Source organism: Stylophora pistillata, chromosome 2 (assembly GCF_964205215.1).
Source record: "Stylophora pistillata chromosome 2, jaStyPist1.2, whole genome shotgun sequence".
Lineage (NCBI taxonomy): Eukaryota > Metazoa > Cnidaria > Anthozoa > Scleractinia > Pocilloporidae > Stylophora > Stylophora pistillata.
This window is the reverse complement of record NC_142520.1, coordinates 27,537,697-27,563,790: the sequence shown is the minus strand read 5'-3', so window position 1 is coordinate 27,563,790 and position 26,094 is coordinate 27,537,697. Positions and strand designations below refer to the sequence as shown.

Here is a 26,094-nt window from a genome sequence, read left to right as displayed (position 1 = left end):
AAATTCCACAAAACAAGAAGCTTGTAATGGGCATTTTTCATGCACAAATGACGTTTGAAGAAAATAGTAGACAAGAACAGTTAAGAAACTTGTTTCCCGCCAATTTTAATTAATAATAAATGACGGTAGGAATGAAACTTCGCCGTTTTAACTCTACAACCCTAGCAGTGCCAGAGATGGGCAACTGATGGTTGCTGCATTTATCTCACTTTACTGAAAATATTTTTGTAAAGTGAACCACTCTGATGGTGGGTTAAAAACGCTTTCTTTTTTGACAAGACTCTGAAGATGGCCTGCCGTCGCTGCCCGATGCTCTCTTTCATATTTCTTCTTTTTTTGTTTGGAGGCTGGTTCCACACCTTAACAGTTGCAAACCATGGTGAGTTAACTTTGAAATTCTTTTGTGTGGGTTGGATGAAAATGTAGACTATGGCAACTCTTGAAGTAATGGAAACCTGGAGTTACAGGAAAGCAAGGGCCCGAGGAATAGGGACCAAAAATTATGCACTTTTCAGGGGGTTTGGAAATCCTAATTTACCACATCGATAGGGCTCTGAAGTAAAAACGGACATGACCATCTCGAAAAAGCTTGAGTGCAAAGAAATTTAGTATTTTGTCAACAAGAGTAGGTGATTAAAATGAGGAAGAAGGAAACTACGATTTCACAAAGTGCCCAAAAATTTAGAAATTTTCTAGACCAGTTGTATCATAATCGTTGGTGTGTGTGGGAACTTTATTCGGGGTATGTTGGTTCAAACTTTTGGGCGACCTTTCCTAAGTTTTACATTTTTACAAGATTTTATTCAGATCAATTCTATCATTAAACAATCATAAATACGTAATAAAAGCTATCTTTCGGAGTGGAAAGAAATATTTTTGCAATAATGCATGGCAATGAATAAGAGACACTCAGACCTTTGTAACTTGAGGAGAGAAAATCAAACGGGGGAATTTTGTTTAAAAGGTTTTTGCTGCTCAAGAGGTATCTTTTGCAATTTCTATTTAAGACTCTGAACCATTAGATTCGTAAAAATGAATCAACGTGTCAGCTATAGCAAACGTAATGAGCATGAAAACTTTGAGAAGCACTTTATATCGTCGTAACTTTTAACTACAGGTGGTTGAAGAGCTTTTGAATTCAGTTCTTTCTCAATGCATCAAAATAACAGAGTATGTATTCAAATCTTTTTATGAAGAAGAAAAAATAGCTGTGCTTGTTATATTAAAACTTCAAGCATCTGTTTCAAACAATGTGACATTGAAAAGTTTTGAAATGGTTTAGTCCACAGCGGAAAATTGAATATAACAGAAAAAAACATCATTAGTTGTATTATAGAAAAGTTTGTCTCACAATTATGCCTCTTTGGTGGTATTGTGTAAACTTAGACGCACTGGATTGATATGCGATTAATGATTTACTTTGTGTAAGAAAACAAAAAGAGATCCTGTAGGTTAGGTCTAATGGGCTGTCCGTTGAAAAAAAAAATGCCTGAACTAACTCAGCATACAGTGACTCATAGAGACCTTCTAAAAATTAAAGAAAAAGAAAAAATTCGTCGAAGGAAGGTCACAATTAATTTCAACCAAAACATTTCTTTCTTGTTTTATTTCAGTATTTCGATTCCTCTAGAAGAATTGCAAGAATATTATCCACTTTAAACTATTTTTTTCACAGACTTTTATGTTTTTTACAGAGAAAAACCCGACGTGAGTAATAACATAACATTTCCTAATATAGCAATGTCGTGGGAAAAACCATGGATTATTCATGATTTTCGATTGGTTTTAAGAAGACACCCTCTCTTGTTTTTTTTGATCCAAAAATTAGAAATGGGCGAAAAATCCTAATGACTCTTGCGTCCTTATTTAATATCATCAGAATCGTCTTCGTGCCCTCGAGAACATCACTAATAGAAAGATGGCTTTCTCCTCCGCTTAGCTCTTTTCGATGGCCTCTCTTGAGAGGGACGTTATTTACATGCAATGTAGGCAATAGCTTAGCAATAGGCAGGATATTTCAATAATATTTTGAGCTGAACTAGCCTGTGAAAGGCAATTAAGCAGGGAAATAAAGTATTCATAGTCGACTTGGAATAAATCATTATAATTTTTTTCTCAGTTCTTGAGCGGGTGGTATTACAATACAATACAATACAATACTTTATTCAAGAGAAAGGAAAATAAAAATTGTAAAAAGTATCTCTCGAAAGGGGATATTCTAGAGGTTAACCCTATATAAAAGATTCCCCGAATAAAAAGATCAAAACATTATATACAGATAGTTAAAAACTGTTTACCATCATCTCAATCAATATTCATGTAAATCTTTAGTCTGTTACGAAATAAAGTCAATGATCCTGCGTGTACAATATCTTTAGGCAAATTATTCCACATATTAACGATCCGTACAAAAAAAGAAAATTTGTAGCAATTTACGATAGCTATTTTTACGTAGAGCTTATTCTACAAATCCTGCAATCTGATTAGTTCCGAGAGCGGGCAATATTCTCCCCATCCGGCCCACTCACGGCGGGCGGTATCCGTTTCACTTTGCAGAACATTTCAAGCTTCTTTGCAGGTTTTCACAAATATATCTCATTTTAATTTGCCGGCCGGGCAGAATTTTTGAGCAAAGACTTCGGTCACGACCTGTTGGCGATAAATAATATTCATTCTTTCTTCTCTCTCGCTCTCAAATCACTATGGCTTTTCTGCAAAAATTGACTTTGAAATAAAGTTGATGGTAAATTTGTTTTAAAAACGATTGAAACGCGGCCTAAAAACAATTTTTTAATTAATAATCCTTCACAAAAAGTAACTCAGAAAGTTACAACGAGAGGTGGTTGCAGTTAATCACTGTGACTCTCATTCATTGATATCTTAATTTTTCAACACAAATTTGGTCGTTTGTGAAGCGTTGAGCGAAGTTTTAAGTTCTTCTATAAATACACTTCCGCTTATTCTTGCAAATCCCTTGAATTTAGACATTTCTACCGTAAATTTCCCTTCAGAAAGCGGAGGAATTTGATGAACAAAATTCGCATTAAATCCCCTTGTGTCTAGCTGGAAAGAGTCTCACTGACTTCAGCTTTTTAGTCGAAGGACACATTTACACACACCACTGCAGAAAACGAACAAGCAGACTAACAACTCAAAACACACATTTGCATTCACTTACAATTTGACTTTCCGTGACATTTTAAAACGGAACAGAGGTAAATCTTCGAAGATTAATCGTCGTTGGAAATAAACAATCCTTTCCGTATGATCTCTGAGTGTTTTTTTTTAACGAGAAGATCGTCGCATTGTCATTTAACTCGTGTGTCACTCTTACGTTGTTCATTCAAAAGCGTACCCTTTTTTTTCTTCTTCAATTGACAGGTTTCTTATGGTGACAGTTACTTTTCAGAAAATCTTTCAAAGTTTGCTCGGAAGCCTTTTCAGTTACATTTAAAAATTAAGAATATTTCAGCGAAAGCTTTTTCTTTAATTTGAATAACGTCTGTATTCTTTATCATCCACTTGCTAACAAATTGTTAAATTTATGGAGGATTTTCCCGTAATTAAACTCGTAATTGTAGCCCTAAACCATTCGGGTTCTTTGGGCAATCATTTTGTTATGTGTTAGAAAAAAATTGAAGTGTTATTCACCAGCATAGATCGGTCCGTATCGGGAAAAACTGTGCCCTCTGTCTTGAGTACCGCCCTCGGCCTACGGCCCCGGGCGGTATCCAAGACCTCGGCCACAGTTTTTCCCAATACGGACCTCCTGGCTGGTGAATAACATATATTTATTTCTTACATATATCTATGTATGACAAATAAAATGAAGAAATTTTGATTGATGAGTCATTAAGAATTAACTCAGTGCAAGTTCCGAAAGAGAGAGATGAATGATCCTTGAGAATATAATTAACAAATGGACAGTGTTTTAGCATGGTTTGCACTCTTATTGACAACGATATTCGTCATCACAGTGGCCAAAATGTTGTGGATTCTTTCTACGCGTGACACTTTGCGAGACAGGATGATCCAAGAAGCATTGTCTGTACTCCGTATCAACAACGACAAAGTGGCCAATCAGATTGCGAAATTGCTGCAAGTTATGGTAAAATTCAATAATAAAAATTCCTATTAATTTATCCTTTGCTCTAAAGGCTAAACTCTTTCGACTTGCATATGTCTGAAGTTGGAAAAATCGTATCAAGAAAGTGGAAATTATCAAGAAAAGATATGTATCGAATAAAAATATAAATATATCAAGAAAAAATACATCAAGAAAGTGGAAATTGATCCTGCTTAACTTTTTCTTTATCTTTCAAGCTTCTCACGAGCACTTTAGCTCAAGTCGGTAAAATGACGAGAGCCATATTTTTCACAAAGAGTTTTATTCAGCAAATACAGGCTGTTTTCTCCAGCTGTTAAAATTTGGTTAAAAAAAAAATGTAAAGAAAGGTTAAAGTGGGGGAAAGAATGCCGTTTTTCCTTTGTTCAAATCTAGTTGAGGAAGATTACAATAAACAAGGTGTGAGGTCATAAGAAGCGTAAAAGGAAATGATTTTCTAAAAAATTCCATCTACCTTGACATTATTCTTTACTTTTATTGTTTTGGTTTTCAACTTGGGATAAAGCTTCAGAGATAGTCAAAATAAACACATATAGGGGCATAACATCATATATTACACGCTATGCTTGATTGCAAAAATTCAAATTTTGACCATTTAATAATTAATTAAAGTAAATGGTGAAATATTCACAGAAATGAAGATACTACTTCGAGGGACTAACATATTTTCAAAGCATTATGATGAATGGGAAAATACTAATGATAAACATTTTTAAATTACATGTTAAAAGCTCCCTCGCCTTAGCTTACGAAAGCCTTTCCTTTTACCACTTTTGTTTCTGTACCCTATCCACTCAGATTCGTTTTTGTTCGAGACATTCTGCTTTTAAAATTTTTGGTGGAAACAATAGCAATTAATGATAAAATTTTTAAATCGGAAAAAAAGTTTGCTTATCTTAGCCTCTGCAGAGTCTTTTTCCTTGGTATTTACTTTTTATGAGCAACATCAACTGAAATTCGTTTTTATCCGAAAGCGTTTTATATTGTTAAACTATTAATCCACCAATAAACGCATGAAACGGAAACCAAATCAAATATTGCAGCCGCTTTTTTGAATTTTTTCCCTCAAAGAAATATAACTTCTAGTGCTTACATGGCGGAATCGTCAGAATTTTATTAGGAAAAAGGGTATTAATGCAGATGAGTTATAAATTGAATAGTCTGGTCACTTAGTGGTTCAATATATGTCGACCAAAGGCTAACCATAGGAAGTACGATACGATAGACAATCCAATTTTTTGAGTAGATGGATTTCAAAATCCGAATGGACAGAAGTTTTGGCCCATCAATATTTGAAATACTCAGTAACTTTCAATCTTTAATCTAATTTAACAAAGAAAACTAATAATAACTTTATCCACAACTAAAGATTATTCACAAAATATAATTGATAAAATTGGTGTACGAAAACTTCATAAAGAAATTCAACATCATGTATGAAACAATATGCATTCAGCTTAAAAGTTGCCCAAAAGAAAAAAAACAGATGCCCGCTAAGGCGACCTTTATTTTGCAGTCTGAGGAGTGTTCTCTGCCGCTGTGAACAGGCGTTCGTGAACCTTTCACGCATGCGTGTACCGATCTTGGAAGTTCGAAAGAGATTTGTGTCCTGAGCCATGCGATGACGGTTTTGTACGGCTCGGTGTCCTTCTGAGCTAGTTATCTGTAAGGTGCTTCAGGAAACGCTGACACCCATTCCCTATTCCGCCATTGCTTCCAAACACTGCTAAAGGTGTGAATGAACCCATGTATTTATCTAGCACTCGCTGCTGGTACTTGCGTTTCTTCTCCTCCTCTTGCCCCTTGAACACTTTGGATGTTGTCTTGTTCTGGTAACACTTGGAGTTAACGTGAGTAACTCTTACATCAAAAAATGCCGTTACTCCTCTTGACTAGAAACCTCGCGCCTTGATGTCTACTCTTGCTTCAGAGCTTGTCATAATACTGTACCGAACTTGTGGGGTACACTCTAACTCACGTACTCAAAAATTGTCCTTAACAATTTCTGTTTTATTCTCGTCCTCGTTTTCACAACGTCTCTCTTAATTTCTGCTCTCACACACAAAAACTAATTACATCATATACCACGGGTCTCCTGTTACAACCTCGTGATCTAGCCTACACGTGCTTATGCAACTTTCGCATTGCGTCATCTCTAAAAGCGTGTCCTGTGTGCTTACGCAACTTCCGTTCGGTACTTCTCAAATGTAGCCGTTCGTTGTCGAACGGTTGAAGGCGTGGTTCAATTTCCACATCGTTGCAGACCTTATTGATGAATACCGTTAATAAATCACGGACACCATCATGTCCCTGCGCTACAAAGCCCCCATTTTTACATGAGAGGGTATGGCCTACAGTAAAATTATCCCCACACACACATAGACTTGGTAGATCGACTAGGGGCAAATTATACTGTAATCGTAGCGAGTGTCTGAACTCCTGCTTATTAAGGGCCAAACCCTGATCTGCGAGAGGCATCGCATTTAACCAAAAGCATACGCCCTTGTCTCTTGATTAATTAACTAGTCGCAGCAGATCTGGGGAAAGAGTAGAGTCAATGCTTTCCATTTTCTCTTTCTCACGCGCCCTCTTAAGTGAACCATTGTGTCTCTTAGACTCCTCTGTAGAGCTTTCGCCTGGCGCCATAAAGGTACTCTGTGATGTGATAGAGTCTACGTGCGCAGTAGTTATTGACTTCGAGGCAGCAAATTGTTGTGGTGCCTCAGCTCTCAAATCTGGCATACCCAGTCCCTCTTGAGCCGTTGTGTGACAAGTAGACGCACCTCGTTAGACTCTGATATGCCGAACAAAGTTGGAAGAAGTAGGTCGTCAATCGCCTCCTGGATTCGATCGACATAATCCTCAAACGAATCTATAGTGGGCATAAAGTAAGCGAACTTTGACTTATACCCTTTTGTGAAGGCAATGTACGCTGATTGAGGCTGACTCTTTGCTAATTCAGAGAGCCGTTCGATTTCCTCTTTCCATAGGCTAAATTTTCTCTTCCCAATACAGATCTTTGTATTTTTGCGACGCAATGACTGCTCCTAGACGGCCTGACCTTCAGTTCTTATGTTGGCTTCGTCTCTAAACACCCTCTTTGCTTCATCTGCAAGTGTCTCAGGCAACCAGCTCCTTGACCCGTTCATGAGATATCCATACTTTTCTCCCTACTTACTTAATTACTTGTACCAGTTGTACAAGTACGCGATTCTCCTTCCTCCAGCAGAGTCGTCTGTAAGCCACACCTGTTTGACCATCGGCCAGTGCGCCCTCAGATTCTGAATCATTATAGATGTAATGACTGAGTACCACGGCATTGCTAGGGGATCCCCCTGCGTATTGCCTTCATGTGAAAGTATTTCACCTCCACCGCAGATAAACAGTCTAGAAGGGCTTCTATAGGTGTTTATTACATAGAGCGCCATTTCTTTGCATGTGATATCGATATTGTGCAAAGCCACTGACCTGTTCATTTAGTTAAAGGCGTTACTTGCATCGATCGATGGAATTCCATCCGTTCCTTCTTCATTGCAGGACCTCTCCAACACCAGTTGGTCTGATTCCAGGGTCCTTGTCGAGCGGGATGTAAAGATGAATGATATGATTTCTTAAGCAGATTCTCGTGAACACAGCTATGTCTTCTCTAAGGATTTTATCCTCAGTCTTAAAGCTCGTAGAGCGCAGGATTCTCCTATAGAGCTCTGAGTCCATTCCCGATGGCCCTGCTGAGCCCTTGGTTTTGCTTACTGAATGGTAAATCATTTCTTCCTCTATGAGATCGCAGCAGACTCTCCTCTGCAATAATGGCCGCCACAGGATAATTATCATGTAGCCCTCGCAGGACGTCTGGTGATAGGTTGAGTAGGCCAGACGAGCTCTCGTTATCTAGTAGTTTCAATGTAGCTGACAATTTTCCTTGCAGAACCAGCTTTGAAAAAACTTTGGATACGTCCTCGACTATTATAAAATATTTGAAAATACAAATTAAGTTACGCTGGTGGTTAAAAGCGTTTCTTAAATTATAAACAATTAAAAATGTTCCCGACGTTTCGGTCGCAATCACGGACCTTCTTCAGGGGAAGTGAAAGAGGGCCCGTGATTCCGACCGAAACATTTTAATTGTTTATAATTTCAGAAACGCTTTTAACCACCAGTGTAACTTAATTTGTATTTTCAAATATTTTTAAATGTATCAACCTGGTGACAAGCCCAGTTTTTAAAACGTCCTCGACTGTTCTAGCTTTCCTAAAGTTCACAAATTGCCCCTGTATAAACCTCATTTCTTTTACCAACAAATCAAACAAGGGTTTCCAGAGAGCTAATCGACTCTCTGTTCCTGCGCTGTGTTCCTTAGAAGTAACGGACGGTTTCTGCAGGATCAAAGTTGGGAGCCCCATAAATGCTTTCAAAACAACTGAGTTCAAGTCAGAATCTGCGTTGAGCTGCTTGATCAAGAAAGTTAATTCTTTAATGAAATTCTTCAGTGCGCGGCAAGATGGTACATTGAATACATTTCTCCTGTAGTAGACGATTTCGTCGTAAACACCACTGACAATACTACGGAAGCTCGCGTAGCTAATATTTCTCCATGTTTTGTTCTTTATTTCGAAAGAAAACACTTCATAATCGGGCAGGTTTGGTTTGATTTTGTTTTGATCCGTGACCATTGTACTAGGCAGTCCCGTGTTCATGAAAACTGTCAAATCCCTGAGAAGACATGGTTTTTTCTGAATGATGGTCTTATTCAACGTTACTTTACCTACGCGAAAAGTTTTGCATGCCTAACAAAAGCTTTCCTCCAATGTCTGATTTATAGATAGCTGTCGGCGTGTAAAGTTCTTGCAACAAAAAGATGGATATAGATTGGTGGGTCACATCTTTAAAAACATTTTATTACCAGTCGGAATGCATATGTATAGTCACTGCAGAAATTGGTGTACTATGGAAGACAGATGTAAATCGATCAACATGGGAACCTCTGGAGAAAAAGATAAAGTGTTATGTGAATTGAGTGAGTCGGACCACTTACAACACCCAAATGATCTAAAACCGATGGCAGGCTTTATGTATAGGGGCACAGAGGTAAAAGTTTTATTTTTATTTTGTTTTTTGTTTTTGAGTTTACTGCTGTTCGAAAGCCTTGTGTACCGTTTAAGAGAGTTTCCTCGCTCTTCTGTTAGTCTTCGGCAACTCAGATGAGGCAATTGTAGCTCAAAACCAAAAAAAGATAATTAAATAAATGAAATAAAGTTCGTATATGATGCGCATTCTGATTGGCTAAGACAGCGTGTCTTGTCAGAATATCAAGAAGGGATAACGTCTGGCTTCCCCCCTTCACTTTTTTCATTCTCTAGCCGCTTATGTCATACTTTACAACAGAACAGGGCAAAGTCGAGGCTTCTTTATTTTTGTAAACAAAAAAGGAAAATTTCCAAGTATGCCCCGTATGGATAAAAAGTATAAATCGCTCGCATGAATATCATCTCCGTTATCTTGTGAAAAATAAGGCTGAATATCTTTCCCCATCAGAACAAGTGTTGTTTCAACATGTGCTACAACAATGCAACTTGCCTGGTTGGATTTACGGACAAGGGATACAAGTGTGTGTGTCCACCTGGTTACACGGGAGACCACTGTGAAAAAGGTAAGAGTTATTTTGCATGTGCGCTATAATAATCATGTTAACTTCTACAATTATGCGTCTCTTTTTCATCCATGTTACCCTGGTCTCGTATGCCTCGACATGTCTTCCGCGGACTTAAGAGTCATTCACTATCCAAGTTTGCTTCTTATTAGAGTACAAATAACGGTCAAGACAAGTACAAACATATCGCGGTATTTGTACTTCAGAGAACCAGTTAGACATGTTTTCTCGCATCACTCAAGTGACTAATTGGATTGAGGTTATGAACAAAAATGGCGGAAAATTCAAATTATTCTTCTAACGATTAAGAGTCGGAATGGCTGGCAAATATCGATCCAAATGAATTAGATAAAACGAACGAAAAAAAGCAGTCAAACGACATTAAAATGTGATCATTTATTGAAGACAACAGAAACAGCAACACGACAACGCGCTGATTCCGTTCCGCTTTGCATTCCCGTAAATAGATATCCGCGAAATTCATCCGCACTGAAATAACAATTTGGCGCGTTGGATAATAAATCTCTTATTGAACGTTTTGCTGCGTATTATCCCTGAGTATTTTTACTCGTTGTTTGTATTTTGACTTGCCCTACGGGCTCGTCAAAAATACGGCACAACTCGTAAAAATACTGAGTGATAATGCACCACAAAACGTTAATTAAGATAAATGTATCACACTTGTAATATCCAGTCCATTCCAACGGTTCCAGTGGTTCGGTTTGCTCATGTTCGTGGACATCGCGTGGCGGTGTTACGCTGTCAGTTGTAGCAGACAAAGTTCTTTTATCATTAAGAGTGCCATTTATTTAGAGAACCCCCTCGGTTATTATGCTGGCGAGGAGGATAACACGCCCGATTAAACAGCAGAAGTAGAGAAGAAAGCAAGAGAAACCGAGCAAGCAAAGTTTGAAGCCCAGCGAAAGAGGCAAGCAAGCAAAAAACTACAACGTGTGAATCGATCGATCCAAAAAGCATGTCTGAAACAAAACAAGCTGATGCCGGCTCAGCAGCTTCAGTGCAAGTTATAACGGAAACGAGAAATCTAAAATCTCAACCATTTGCCCCAGGAGATGACCTGATTGCTAAAAGAAAAGCGTGGGACGACTGGCTCGAAGAAATCGGAATGGAATTCAGACATTTCAAGATTACGGAACCACTCGACAAGAAAAATGCACTCATCATTTATGGCACGAAAGAACTCGTCCGCTTGGAGAAAAGTTGGCAAAACCCGACAGATGGTGGCAACGAATACGAAAAGTTGAAAAAGAAGCCGAATGACTGCTTCATGCAGAAGAAAAATAAACACCACGTAAGATACGTATTCCTAAAAATGACACCGTCACACGACGAAACAACGAACTCTTATGCTGCACGTTTAAGAGAGAAAACCAATAACTGCGTATTCGAAGCCAACTGCGATGAACAAGTCTTGGAAGACCTCATTCAAACAACACAGAATCGATCGCTCATCCAAAAAGCCCTCAACAAAAAATGGGATTTGACGCTGTTTTAATCGAAGCTGCTCAAATCGCGAGGAAGACAAGAACTGTTCAGCATCCGGAGGAAAATGCATGAAATGTCAAAAGTTCAATCACTTTAGTTCTGTGTGCAAGTCCAAAGGCCCACACAATAGCAAGAAAGGCAACGAGCCGAAACGCAATCACAAACCACAAGAGAATCTAAGTTACGAGCGCCGTGTAAAGAAAATCGCTGAAGAAGAAGTGCTGACAACTCACCAAGTTCTGATGATGAGTTCTTCTGCCAAACCGTAGGACTTCTAAAGCAATTGAAGAAAATCAAAACAGATGGTGAAGACAGAACTGTATCGGTGAAGATTGAAGAGCGGAGCAGAACTAAATTTAATAGTTGGACACCAATTTAAAGCGCTGACAAATCGGTCCAGTGTGAAACTTACACTACAACCAAGCAGGGTAAAGCTAAGCACCTTGCAGAGTGAGCTACCTGTGAAAGAAGAGTTTACAGCCATTGTAAGGAACCAGGCCTGTGGAGCAGTCGCGAGGTTGATTGTGACCAGAAGAAGAATCAATTCCTAACCCCTCATTAGCAAAAGTACCCTTAAAGAGCTGGGTATGTTACAGATCAGAGAAGATGGCTCTTTTGACGAGACTAATGACGTGAGAATCTAGGAAAAACCACCAGGTATCAAAAGTGTCAAGCAAAATAAGGATCTCAAAACTGAAATCAAGGAAACCACTGATTAATGCAGTGGCGTATTTAATGGCATTGGAAGGATAAGAGACATCAAGAGTGGAAAATAGTTCTATGCAAAGTTCAGCATTACGCCGATCTACAATGTGCAGAATGAGTTGTATACATGCAGTAGATGGGTTACTCTTCCGAATGAATCATATTTTTATACCCAGAGGCCCACATAGAAAAGTCATTAAGGCTGCAGACCACCTTGGACATCTGGGAACAACCAAAATAAAGCAAATGATAAGAGCCAAGTATTGGTTTCCAACCATGAACAGTATGAGTGAACAGATCATTGGTCAGTGTTATGAATGCCAGGTTACCACAAAGTAACACAGGCAGGAACCCATCAAAGTCACAGATATACCCAAGAAACTGTGGGATGTCATAGGTGTAGACTTCTGTGGACCCTACCCTGATGGCCTTTACAATCTAGCAGTCATGGACAATTTAATTTTTTATGAATTTAGTTTATTCGCCATGGTTCAACAAATACAAACAACTAATCTACATCACACAATTACAAGAAAAGAAAAAATAAAGTAGAGTGGCAAGAGAGAGGAACAGAACTTTCATCCCATTTGAGATTTACCCCCTATTCTACGATAAAAAAAGACAGTAAATAGGCTAGTATATGTTTACAAAAAAATAAAGCTATTTAATTTGTAAAATACTAACTTGGAGTACTGCATGAGACGAATTTAGAAAAAGATAGGTTGTTTAATTTAGATTTAAATGTTAGGAGCTAGACTTTACATTTCATGTTGTATGAAAGAGTGTTCCACAGTCCTGCAGTCCTATTTAATAAAATATTTTCTAAAGTGGTCCTGTTTGTGTTTGAAACTTATTTTATAGTTGTTAGGATAATAGTTACGAGTTTTATCACGAGGATCAGAAGTGCACTGATAGTCAGGAATATCGGTAATTATCTGACTATTTCATGTTTTGAAATATTGTAGCAAGTTTGTAATCTCTCTGCGGTGTTCCAAGGGTAGTAAGTTCAGCTTAATTAGTCTCTCAATATATATAGGACATGTCTTGAGGCTAGCTCAAGAGACGAGATAGACAAGAGAAAAAGGTATCCCGAAGTCGTGAAGACCCACTCAACAGCTTTCCAACCAACTACTCCAGAAAAATTTGCAGAGTTCGCTAAAACAGAGGAATTTCACCATCATCGGGTCACCGTTAGCAAGCACATGCTAACGGCGAAGCGAAAAGCTTCATGAAACTGCTTAACAAGACGGAGCGGCTATTCGTGACTTTCACGTGACGTCACAGCCATGTCCAATTACAGTGTTCGCCATTACTGTGCCCCTCAGCAGCTAGGAAATGTATGTAAAGTAATGCCATTTCGGTAGTGTTTGTTAATTTTCTCGTTGAAAAGCGCTTTTATAGTCCTGTAAATGTCAGTACCAGTATTTTCGAAATATGCTACATCACTGGAGAGTAATATAAAGAATCGTTACATCCAGAAAATTGAAAAAATCGGCATCGATCCAGCTACTATTCTAAATGAAGACTGATCGTGTTTACCGCCAGTAGAGCAGTCGGACTTGTTCAGTTTCTTGGTTTTGAAAATAAGTCACTATACTGACGACCAGTTCAAGAACTACAGAAGTCTCGAAGCATACAACCAAGTGGCTTCTGGGTCTGTGGCGTCCGTGAAGGGAAGAATTGTTTCCAGTACGACATTAACAACGTATGAATGGTCCTCTCGTCGATAGCTGGCTTATTACAGGAAAAGATAGAAGATATTTCTCCGCTCATTGCTTAGGCTGTAAGGCAGGTCTAGCTGAATCGTGCTCACACGTTTCCAGTGTTTTATTTTATATCGAATGTTGGACTCGAATCAACAAAAAGTTGGCTCGTACGCAAGTAAAATGTTCATGGCCTCTTCCAACTTATGTAAGTAATGTTACCTATGCAAGGGCAAAAGAAATTGATTTCTCTTCTGCTAAAAAGTTAAAAGAAAAACTTGACAATCACACTGAATATTTTGATGGATACTCCAATCAAACTCGAACCACATATAATAGAGTGCAAACAACGCAGCCATTTAGTTACCCACAAAACACTAGTAATACTAAATACTGCAAGCTGTTGTTTACTATCCTTAATTAACACTACTTTGTGCCATTTATTAATTTTTATTTTGCACTTAAATTGTTTGCAATCTAAATGCAGGAGAAATCACTGAGTTTTGTATACTAAAACAGTTTTGTTGGTGTAAAATAATATGAAATCACTTACATTGATACTTAGAATTGTATTTTTTTGTCATAGAATTAACCAGAGATAAGAATTTAAAGACCAATACTGCAATTTATTTTCATAAGAATATATTGACCATTTCTGAATTTTATAAATAGAAAAACATATCTATTGGTGTAAAATAATGTCAAATCATTAACATTGATACATAGAATTGTACAACTTTGTCATAGAATTTACCAGAAATATGAATCTAAGCACAAATACTGCACTTCATTTTTAGAGGAAAATACAGCCATTTTTGAACTAATTTTGCAAAATATTGAAAATATTTTGTTCCTGTTTTTCATATTATTTTGACAACATGCAAGATGACTTTTGCTATTTAAAATATATTTGATTCAAAAATTCATTAATTTTTGTTGTTGTTGTTGTTGCTTTTTAGTTAAAGCCACAATCACTATGAGCTTGATATTTGCCATCCTTGACATGCATTTACATCACAAATGTTCTCAATTTAAGTGATTGACACTTGTTTACAAAAACTTATTTGTTAACAAGACATTTCTCTTTGCTCTTTTAGTTCACTTAATCAGCAGCTAAATAATTTTGTCCAATAGTTAGAATGGTTTTCATTAACCTGTGAAACAAAGTATGATGAGTAGAGTGTAAAGATCAAAATAACAGAAATGGAACTATGGTGTATTACCCTAAAGTGTATTTAATGGATTATTGAAAACCATTCCACTAATAGATATCAATAATTAGTTACCATAGTGGCAATGCATATTTTGAAAGTAATCAAGCTGTACAAAATTGTATTTAGGTATCTGCCCAAAGTGTAGGTCATTAGAAGTGGTTGGTCACTAATATATTACAAAGTTCTTGCACTACCCTTGTGAAAATATTTTCCAGGATCCTGTAGGATTCTCTCAGGATCCCAAACAGGATTCTGTCCAGGATTAGGATCCCCATTTATAAGAGTCTTAGGATCCCACAGGATCTTGATAGGATAATCAAGGTTCCAATATCCTGTCGGATTCTGGGAAAGATTTCTACCAGGGTATTATTTTCGAAAACAATAAAAACTGATTTAAAAATTAGATAGTCAAATGGTGCTATCGGTGGGCAAAAATTTACAAGGGCTGAACAAACTCTTAGAATATGATCTATTATGGGTACCTGGTTCTCTGTGGGACCATTTAGGTCGGAACTCATGAATTTAGTGGGGAGTGTTCTATCTAATAGTGTATTTCCTTTGTGGTAAACCTATAACTCGCTCCACAAGGATCCTAACATTGGATATGCCTCTTGAACGCTCTACATCTACTGGGTCTAGTTGAGCTTTTCCTTTGGTGAATGCAGGAATCACTAGCTCTCCTTGCTTTAACCCAACACTCTCAGAAATTGTGAATCCTCTATCTGCCAGTAGTATCTCCTGGTATCAGTTTTTCTAGGATTCCAAAGTTCCCGTTTAAGAATTTATCCGAAGTTCTTCCTACCCAAGCTTCAGAAACAAAAGAGACAGTTTCTTGGGGTGTAATTCCAATCAGAATCTTAACAGTGGTATTATTCTTGTATGAAGAAAAGGTCTGAGCTCTGGCTATAAGATTTGTTGGTTTCTCAATAAAAACCTCAAAACAATCAATTATTATAGTTACGACCAAAGGTATATTGAAAACATATTGGCATAGTCTTCCATAGCTGTTCCTTTTCTGGCCAATAAATGAAGTCAGACCACCTCAAGTCCATTGCATGTATCCATGAGGTGAATATCCTTGACACACTTGTTAAGGACACCTTAAAACGGTATGCTAAAAATAGTACATCTTGAAATAGTACATTTAACCGTACTTCATCAAAATTATGATAAATTCTTGAAAGCTGTTCAAATTGGTTAAATTGGATCGTCTTGATACGTACGGTGACGTACATGCGCTGGACTCTGGGTTAAACGGCCCGGGTTCAAGTCCTGGCTGGGGCTTAACGTTGAGTCCTTAAGCAAGACACTTCACTCACATTGTTTCGTCTTCTCGGATAGGACGTAAAGCCGGAGGTCTCGTCTCTTAAAGGGTAAGGGGTAAGAGACGTTAATTTCCCACGCACGAGATTACTGTGTGCTGGATGTCCTCCCATGGGGTGGGTTGGGTGGGAAAACAGCAGGTCCACATCAGCTTATACAGTTGCCAATAAATTCAACCTGCTTGAACAAATAAACATGATGATGATGATGATGATGATGATGAATACTACCATTAAGTACTTCAAATGGATACAATCCGGTGTAAAGGCGAACTTTATATGGAGAATGGAAGAGGTCCTTGTCTGGAGCATGATACACAGAGTTCTTAAACAACTATTGAATTCTAGTGCCTGAATTCCCCTATTTCTCCTGCCTTCAGAAACTATTTCAAAGTCCTCTGTTGAAGTAGAACGATCAACCATTATGTGGACGACCGTTCGATTTCCCTTCTCTCTCTCGTTTCCGTCAAAATATCCATAGTTTGTACTGCCACAAGCTTCATCAGGGTCTGAGCTTGAAACATTGTCAGTAGATGCGCTAGCAGTGGTAAATTCTATGTTTTGTACAACCAGACCACTTTGCTCCAGCTCTTTTTTCTAGTTAGCTGCTTCGATTTGTTGACGCTCGATGTTTCTCTTCCTGCGCTCTTTGGCCCTTTTGGCCCTCAAACTCACTTCTTCTTTGACTGTAGGTTGCTTCGCTTGTTCTTTTCCGAGGTTTAGAGTTGGCACCCAGTCGATGTGATATCTATCCCAGGAGGCTGCAGCTTTTCCAGTAACAAAATGTAACCCACATACTCGTTCACTGTCGAGGATTCTCTTCGTCTCTGTAATCGCCTCGACTGATCGCTTAAATCCAGCGCCTTCTTCTCTCTCTCGTAAGCTCTTCGTGCTCTTCTCCTTGATTCAATACAATCTTGGGTATTGTATGACAGCCACGATGAATTTTCCGCTTTCAGAAGTACATACAACCACTCTACAATGAACCATATTCAGTAAAAGCGACTATGCATCTCTTTGTCTGTTTACGCTTGAGGGGCACACTAATGGCGGATAGCAACCGTTGTCAAGTGTGGTGTCACGTGGGTGAAAGTCAAGAATTAAAGAAATGCTGACAGGCTACCGCTCAACACCACACCCTACCACCGAAGTAGCACCGTATGAAGCCCTTATGAACAGACAAGTCATCACAAAGTTAGACCATCAAGTGAGGGAGAGTAGTGAGAATGCTCGTGACACAGCCATCAATAAGAGGGATGAGAGATACAAAGGAAAGACAAAAAAGAATGCTGAGAACAGGAACACCACGGAACACAACTTCTCTGTAGGAGATCGTGTACTGTTAAAGCAAAAAAAGAGGAGCAAATGGTCCACAACATATGAACCAGCATTCTACACTGTAGCTCGAACCAACAGATCAAGGATTGCAGCACGGAGGATAACAGATGGACAGGAACTGTATGGAGATGCAAGTCAGTGCAAGATTGCTAACGCGTTAATCCAGGACAACACCAGCGAAGAGAGGGACGACCCAGAGAAAGAAATAATCTCAGAGGATTGGAGAGAGAAAATCCTGATGAATTCCAACCCTCAGTCAATCCCAGAAGAGATTAACACCAACACCGAGGAAACAGCTGAAACCAGCAGCAGTGACCAAATGGAACAGAACAAACCATCAGAGATCCCAGCAGCTGTAACCAGACCAAGGCGTGATCGGAGACGACCAGACTATCTGAAAGACTATGTTACCTAGACTGTACTGACCTTCTGCTCACCGGACCTAGACATTATGACCTGAAATATTTTCTGTCGGAGCTTAGAAGTTGGGAGACATTGGACATTGCTTTCTAGTTGCGTTTTCTTTTGTATAAGGAAAAGACTTTTTCTGTAAAAAGGGAAAAATGTAATATCCAGTCCATTCCGACGGTTCCGGTGGTTCGGTTTCCGCATGGTCGTGGTTATCGCTTGGCGGTGCCAAGCTGTCGTTGGCGGTGCCAAGCTGTCTTTTGTTGTTAAACAGCCATTTATTTAGAAAAGACTTGCGGTTGTTACAACACTTTGTATTCGTCCCCCCTGAAAAGCATGTGATCCTCCAAATCCCCCTCCCCCTTCGATAAATGACTGGTCCTCAAACATCATTCCATGTGGTGCACTTTCCGTAAGCTTTCAGTCTTGTCAATTGTCACAAGGTCATTTAATCAGAACACACCTGGAATAGCTTTTATCAATATATTTTTTTAATTTCATTGTTAACAGATGTAGACGAGTGTACCTCCAATACCCACAACTGCGACGTCAATGCTGAGTGCAACAATACCGAAGGTTCTTTTAACTGCAGCTGCAAGGTTGGGTTTAATGGCGATGGCAAAAAATGCACAGGTAACTATGAGATCTGTCCATCTAAATGGTTCCAGGCATCGAGATCATTTTGTTTATATTACCTAAACTTGACGAGCGTATCATATGCATCGACGATTTTCATAAGAGAGCTGTGTACAGTAATGTAGATGAATCAGTAGGCTGCTAATGTGTCATTTACTACGCTATGCATCCATCGCAGTGTTCATTTTATTGTAAGTTTCGTGTCTAGGGAGCTACTTCCTATCATCAAACGATTTACGAGTCTAGAGGACAAAATGTGTTCTTTTAGTTTTGGTTGCATGATATTATTTTTGATTAGAGTTTAGTCAAGTTTACAATGTTTTTAAGCAGTTATATTTTCTTTCTACAATGATTGATCACATTACGTCACGCACGTCTCACGCCCTCTGTTTGCCTTAAAAAACACGTGTCCTTTCTTAATACTGTGTTTATTAATTACTTTGATTTCTGACTGCTTACTTTTGGATTGGTTGTTTATGTGAATCGAATAATAAACATAATTTGACGTGTGCACTTTCAGTGACACCTCAGTATTGTAAAAAGTCGCATATCACAGGTTAAACGATCAGACTAATTTTTTAATATACTTTTATCATTTGTCATCATTTCGTTTCAACGGAAAGCATTTGTTTTTTCAGATGTAAACGAATGTGCCACAGATGCCCAGAACTGTGGTGTCCATGCTTACTGTAATAATACCGAAGGTTCCTTCAACTGCAGCTGCAAAGAAGGGTTTACTGGCGATGGCAAGAAATGTGCAGGTAACTTTGCCATTTGTCCATCATCGAAAACACATTTGTCCATCATCGAAAACAATAGATTTATAATCCTTGTTTGTTTTTATTTGCCTAGAAATGACAAAGGGCTTCTCTTTTGCTCTCCAAACATCCATCGTGTATCCATATCGCAATATTCTGCAATAACACAGACAGGTCCTACATAAGCGAATGTAAAACCGAGTTTAACGTCATGATCAATAAGTGTGAGAAATGATCCGCCTTTTCGGAGAAAGGAGAACAGGAGAAAGTCCTATCCATAATTGAGTTGTTCAATTAAAAAAAAAAATAAAAAAACTTCTAAGTCAGCGTAAAGAGTGGTATGTCGGTCACACCAATCAGATTGCCGTATTTTTCATGCATCATAAACCAGTCATATTACCGATTTATGGTAGGTATCACGGACCGCCTCCCGGTTAGCTCAGTGAATAGAGCACTGGACTGTTGTGCGGAAGGTCGAGGGTTCGAGCCCCGGCCGGACCAACGCTCAGGGTCTTAAAATAACTGAGAAGAATATGCTACCTTTCTATAACATCAAGTAATGGTTAGATATTCAAGTCTTCTCGGATAGGGACGAATAAATGGAGGTCCCGTCTCCTACAGGGTTAGGGGTAGAAGACGTCTCCTACCCCTAACCCTGTAGGAGACGGGACCTCCATTTATTCGTCCCTATCCAAGAAGACTAGAATATCTAACCATTACTTGATGTTACAGAAAGGTAGCATATTCTTCTCAATTATTTTAAGACCTTGAGCGAGATTTAATGGGTGGACTACTCGCATGGATCGCATATGTTCCGTTTTAGTCCTGCCCTACTGCGGTAATGCAGTTAAATATGACGAGAGAACAAAAACCAATCAAATTGCAGCATTAGGTATGTATCATGTAACAATCACGGCCTAAGGGTGTGCTTATACTAATCAGAGTGCTGTTCCTAATGCCAATCATGTCAGGAAATAAAGTTTCCACGATATGTTGCGATGGAATCAACCCAATACTGACACACATCAAGAATGGCATTTTTTACTCGTTGTTTGTAATTTGACTCGCACTACGGGCTCGTCAGAGTATGGCATAACTCGTAAAAATACTTAGCGATATTACACAACAAAACTTTAATTAAGATTTATGTATCACACTTTTAATCTGTTACCCCTGAAAACCATGCCATCCTCCCAACCCCCCTCCCCATCCAATAAATAATGACTGGTTCTCAAACATCATTCCACTTGTTGCAGTTTTAATAAGCTTTCAGTCTTGTCGAGTATCACAAGTCATCCAATCAACACACACTTGCAAAGGCTAATATAATTTGTTTAAAATTTCATTATTAACGGAAATAACTTGTTTCTACAGATGTAGACGAGTGTACCAGCAGTACCCACAACTGTGACGTCAATGCTGAGTGCGACAATACCGAAGGTTCTTTTAACTGCAGCTGCAAGGTTGGGTTTAATGGCGATGGCAAGAAGTGCACAGGTGACTATGAGATCTGTCCATCTAAACTGTTCCAAACATCGAGATCAGTTTATTTGTATTTGCCTAAACTTGACGAGCATATCAAGAATATCAACAATTTTGATAAGAAAGCTGTGTATAGTAATGTAGAGGAATCAGTCGGCTGCTAATGTGTCATTTATTACGCTTTGCATCCATTGCAGTGTTCATTTCATTGCAAGTTTCACTGTCTAGGGAAGTATATACTTCCTGTCATCAAACGATTTACGAGTTTGGAGGACAAAATATGTTGTTTTAGTTTTGGTTGCATTACATTATTTTTGATTGGAGTTTAGTCAGGTTTACAATGTTTTTAAGCAGTTATATTTTCGTTCTACAATCATCGAGAACAATCCGTCACTCACGTCTCGCGCCCTCTTTTTGCCTTAGAAGACACGTGTCCTTTCTTGATGATGTGATTGTTAATTACTTTGATTTCGGATTGTTTACTTTTGGATTGGTTATTTATGTGAATTAAATGATAAACATCATTTGACGAGTGCGCTTTCAGTGGCATCTCATTATTGTAAAAAGTCGCATATCGCAGGTTAAACGATCAGACTAATTCTTGAGCATGCTGTTATCATTTGTCATTACTTCGTTTCAACGGAAAACATTTGTTTCTTTTTCAGATGTAAACGAATGTGCCACAGATGCCCACAACTGTGGTTTTCATGCTCAATGTAATAATGCTGAAGGTTCCTTCAAATGCAGCTGCAAAGAAGGGTTTAATGGTTATGGCAAGAAATGTACAGGTAACTATGACTTTGTCCATCTAAAGTTTATCCAACATCGAAAACAATAGATGTAGAATCCCTGTTTGTTTGCATTTTCATAAACATGACGAGAGCTTCTCTTTTGCTCTCCAAACATCCTTCGTGTATCCATATCGCGATAATTTGTAATAACAGAGAATGCAAAACCGAGTTTAACTTCGGTAAAGGTGAAAAATAATCTGCCTTTTCATTAGAGAAAGTCTCATCCATTATCGAGTTATTTTAAATAAATAAATGAATAAATAAATAGCTCTATGTCAGCGTAAAGAGTGGTATGTCGTTCACGCAATCAGATTACCACGTTATTCATGTATCACAAACCAATCATATTGTTGTGGTGTTGACCCTTTTTAATGCGGTATTGCAGAGAAAAACAACTCGCATTGTGGTGTTACGATGATCTCAAGTCTTACAGTGTACAAGCTCTGTAATTTCAAATCGACGGTTTTCGGTGAAACAAACATTTCCGAGTTGCAGTTTATTCTTTAACCCTTTTAAACACTAGATTTTGATAGACCGGTGGTGAACCAGCCTGCAGAGCGAGCGTCATTTTTGCGAGCGAGTGCTCACTATTTTTCAGCGAAAACTGGCCGCTATCTCAGATTTTAATGGCAGCGGAAGGCTGGGGAGAGACAGTAATTTGGAACAAGGGGGCAAGTGACGGTCAAAAATAAGGAAGGGCTGGGGTGGAAATGTGATAATTACGCTTGTCCGAACTCATCTTTGTTTTGTAATTTTGCTGATTGGTGCAATTTTGCTCTAGCTGTCAATCACGAGCCAAATGCGTCATTCGGACATTTCACTCCTGCGATAGAGAGAGGACATGATCACAAACTCTACAGATGACGTTGTGAGTTTCGATTCCGCTCTGAAGGAAGCATTTAATCTTTCAGAAATTAGCATGTATTGCGCATTAAGATCGGAGCAAAGGGAAGCGATTTATATGCTGGTGTCTGGAAATGACTTAGGGGCCATGTTGCCAACTGGCGTTGGGAAAAGCTTGATATTTGAGGTCTTGGTTCGCAGTAAGGTACATGAAAACTATTGAAATGTGTGTCATTCATTTCGAGTTAAAATTTATATGTCCATATTGTTTTCCTTTTTGCTTTCTCGATATAGACGAGTGTATCACCAACACCCACCATTGTCACAAAAAAAAAATTTGCAATAACACAAATGGCTCCTACTCGTGCGAATGCAAAACCGAGTTTAACTGCAGTAAGTGTGAAAAATATTTGGCCTTTACATTGGAGAAAGTCTAATCCATCATCGAGTTATTGTGACTAAATAAATAAAAAATACATAAATAATTCTATGCCAGCGTAAAAAGTGGTACGTCACTCGCACCAATCAGATTTCCGCATTTTTCATGTACCACAAACCAACCACGTGATACGTGGGTATCACGTACCCATCAGATTATCTAACTTTTCACTTGTCACAAACCAATCAGATTGCCGCATTAGGCATGCATCACGTACCAATCAAATCACAGCATCGTGGTATGCTTGCAACAATCAGAATGCCGTCCCTAATGCCAATCGTGTCTGGAAATTAGGGTACCACGATACTTTGCGATTGAAACAACCCAGCATTGACACAAACCAAGAATGACATAAACAACAATTGTTAGGTCATCTACCCAGTGTAATGGTTCATGTCTTTCGCAAGGACGTTTTTGCTGCAATCTCTCGGGATTAGTGAGGTCGTCAGGGAACTTTTTCAACCTTTGCAAGTTAAAACGTGTTTTGCGAACCCTTCATTTAATTACAACGCACACACCGTCAGCGGAAGGTCTAACACATATTTATCACTAGCGCTTTTTATTTGGGAAGGACCACCTTTTCCAGCTCAGGTAAAACTTATGCAAAGCATATACATAAATCATATTTGATTGATTATCTTGTTTTTGCCTTGTGGTTGCTCTTTTTGCAAAGGTTGAAAAGACCACGAAGTTATATTTACCTTCTGCGTAGACTCAAAAACGTTGCAGAAGTGTTTTGCTATGTTCCATTTCATACCTAACTTTTTGTTTGTGTTTGCCTGACTACTGCCCTTGTTACTTTTGTGCCTGTGACTGGGGTGAAAAAAATCCGGACTGTGACTGTGACGCGCCTATGAGCTATCCTTGACGAGCACGACGAAGGAAGCACTTTAACATTTAGCTCACAACAGGTTGTCATCGCTTTTAGAAAATCACTGTAGCTTAAGTAATAAAAGTGCACCACAATCAAGAAGTCGATGCCAATTATGTCACTTTTTAATGTGTTACAAACTATTTTCTTTTACTGCACTTTGCCTTCCGTTACCTGGAAAAAGATTTCGGGGGTGAGGAAAGAGGGAGGAGGAAGAACTTAAAGAATTATTGTTGAGCATGAGCCGCTGGGCTCCCAGAATCCCCACCTTATTGTAGTCTATTTTGTGACCAATTATAAACCCTATCACTTTTAGTGATGCTTCATCAACTTTTAAACAGCGCATTTTCCCATTTTGAAATCCCCGCTCATCACAAGTTTCGTAAACCCAATATCCCCAAAATGTTTTTTTAAAGGAAAGCCAATAGCTCCTGTTAAACAAAAACGAAAAAAAGATCGTTCCTTTCATCGCGCATAACCTCTTTCAGGACTAAAGAAAAGGTATTTAGCTGTTTGCAGTAAGGTTGTCTAAAAAAGCGCAAGCCATGTTAAGTATTCGTTTCTTTGCTTCTAAAAGCTCTTCGCTGATTAAATATTATTTTTACACAATACTTTCCCTCTACAATTTCGTGCTTAATTTTTACTCGCCTCTATTGACTAAACATGAAAAATGCCATTAACAACGTAAATTTTATGACATAATCCTACCTTAGTGAGTAAAGAAATTTTGACAAGGAATATTATGCTTTGTTAGTGAATTTTCCACGCAATTCTCACGTGCTTAGACGTTTTTTTTTTCAAATAAAATTCGCTTCTTGCTGCCTTGGACCTCACCCCATCACGTGTCAATTCCGTATATTGAACGCATAGGGAAAACGCCAGATAGGCAACAACCAAATAAAGAGTCTACATTATGCCTCGAAAAGTGGTACTTTTCTCTTCATCAATCTGTTTTTACTTGTTTGGAGAACGGAGACCGAAAAATATCGTTGTTCAGCGGCTGTTGGAGATGAAATTGAGTTTTTTGGTTTGTTTTCCTTTGCAAAATTATATGGAAAATATTTTTGAGGCAACTAACTAGGTATGACCGAATTATTAAGACTTTGTCTTTGATGAAGGAACAGCAGTAAGAACTGTCGTAGCCCATGAGCAGATTGTCGTTTGGTCTCGTCACGCATCATGGAAGAGAGAGCGTTGCATGACGAGACCAAATTAGGAGATTAGGGCTGTGGAGGAGACTACAGGAAGTGTGGTACCTATGCAGTTTATTTTTGCCAATAATCATTTATATTTTATACGGAAGGACAAAAAATGCTCTTGTTTAAGATGGAAGGAGAAAAAATAAGATCAAGTTTGTCAAATGCCCATACCGAATTAAACACATTACACACTGTACAAGATAAGCATAAGTTAACAATTATAATCATATATATAGATGGTAATAATAATAATCATGATCATCATTATCATTATTAGCATAATCCTTACAACGTGAGAACCTGGTCAATTTAAATGGCAGCTAAACCCCAAATATTTTTCTCTTAACGAAATAAGCGTATTTTTTTTGGAGTATTTCTGTGCAAAAATTTTATTACTTACTCAAATCTTCAACTTTCTGTGCCCAGTCAAAATACGGAAAATCAGCCGCCATCTTAGCTCACGACCGAGTTTAAAGAGAAAGGGTTCTAGCGGGTAATGTGACGTCAAGTCGAGAACACGAAAGTCTGCATTTCACACATTTTCACTTGTTTGGGAAGGTTGTAGTCGATACTGTCCGAAAATATGCCGCCTAAGTGTGTTTTAGGAGGATGTACCAACGTGCGAAATTTGCAAGAGGGTATCACGCTTCATACATTTAATTTAATTCAATTTAATTTAATTTATTAGATTCGCCGACAGGCAAGGACACCGCAACAGCTCGCGCCAATTACTGCGGGCCCAGTAAACCCACCCATCCCACCCCAGGGGAGGACGTCCACCACACAGTAATCTCGTGCGTGGGAAATTAACGTCTCCTAACCCTGCAGGAGACGGGGCCTACGGTTTATTCGTCCTTATCCGAGAAGACTAGAATATCTATCCATTTCTTGATATTATAGAAAGCTAGCAAATTCTCCCCAGTTATTTTAAGACCGTGAGTATTGGTCCGGCCGGGACTCCAACCCTCGACCTCCCGAACAACACAATCCGGCGCTCTAACCAATTGACCCCAACCGATGTAACCAATCAACAGGTCCCCTCCCGGCCTTCTAGTGAGTGTCAGGGAGGTGCAGGACTCCTTATCAAGCCTGAATATTGGGAAAGC

At 38.6% G+C, this 26,094-nt stretch overlaps 2 protein-coding genes and 1 pseudogene across 2 annotated transcripts in view; 2 read left to right on the top strand and 1 right to left on the bottom strand.

The window, feature by feature from the left end:
• Positions 1–260: 260 nt before the first annotated feature.
• Positions 261–26,094, top strand: part of LOC111345725 (uncharacterized) — a 38,818-nt gene continuing 12,984 nt past the window's right edge. The window contains exons 1-3 of the mRNA XM_088751067.1: positions 261–379; positions 8,946–9,211; positions 9,659–9,773. Coding sequence (XP_088607193.1) covers positions 289–379; positions 8,946–9,211; positions 9,659–9,773 — 472 coding nt within the window. The 5' untranslated portion in view covers positions 261–288. The remainder of the gene's footprint in view (positions 380–8,945; positions 9,212–9,658; positions 9,774–26,094) is intronic.
• On the bottom strand, positions 5,579–8,820 carry LOC148738134 (uncharacterized; annotated as a pseudogene).
• LOC148738133 (uncharacterized) lies at positions 10,750–17,976 on the top strand. Its single transcript, XM_088747859.1, has 2 exons — positions 10,750–11,085; positions 17,317–17,976. The coding sequence occupies exons 1-2, from the start codon at positions 10,750–10,752 to the stop codon at positions 17,974–17,976; spliced, it is 996 nt and encodes a 331-aa protein (XP_088603985.1).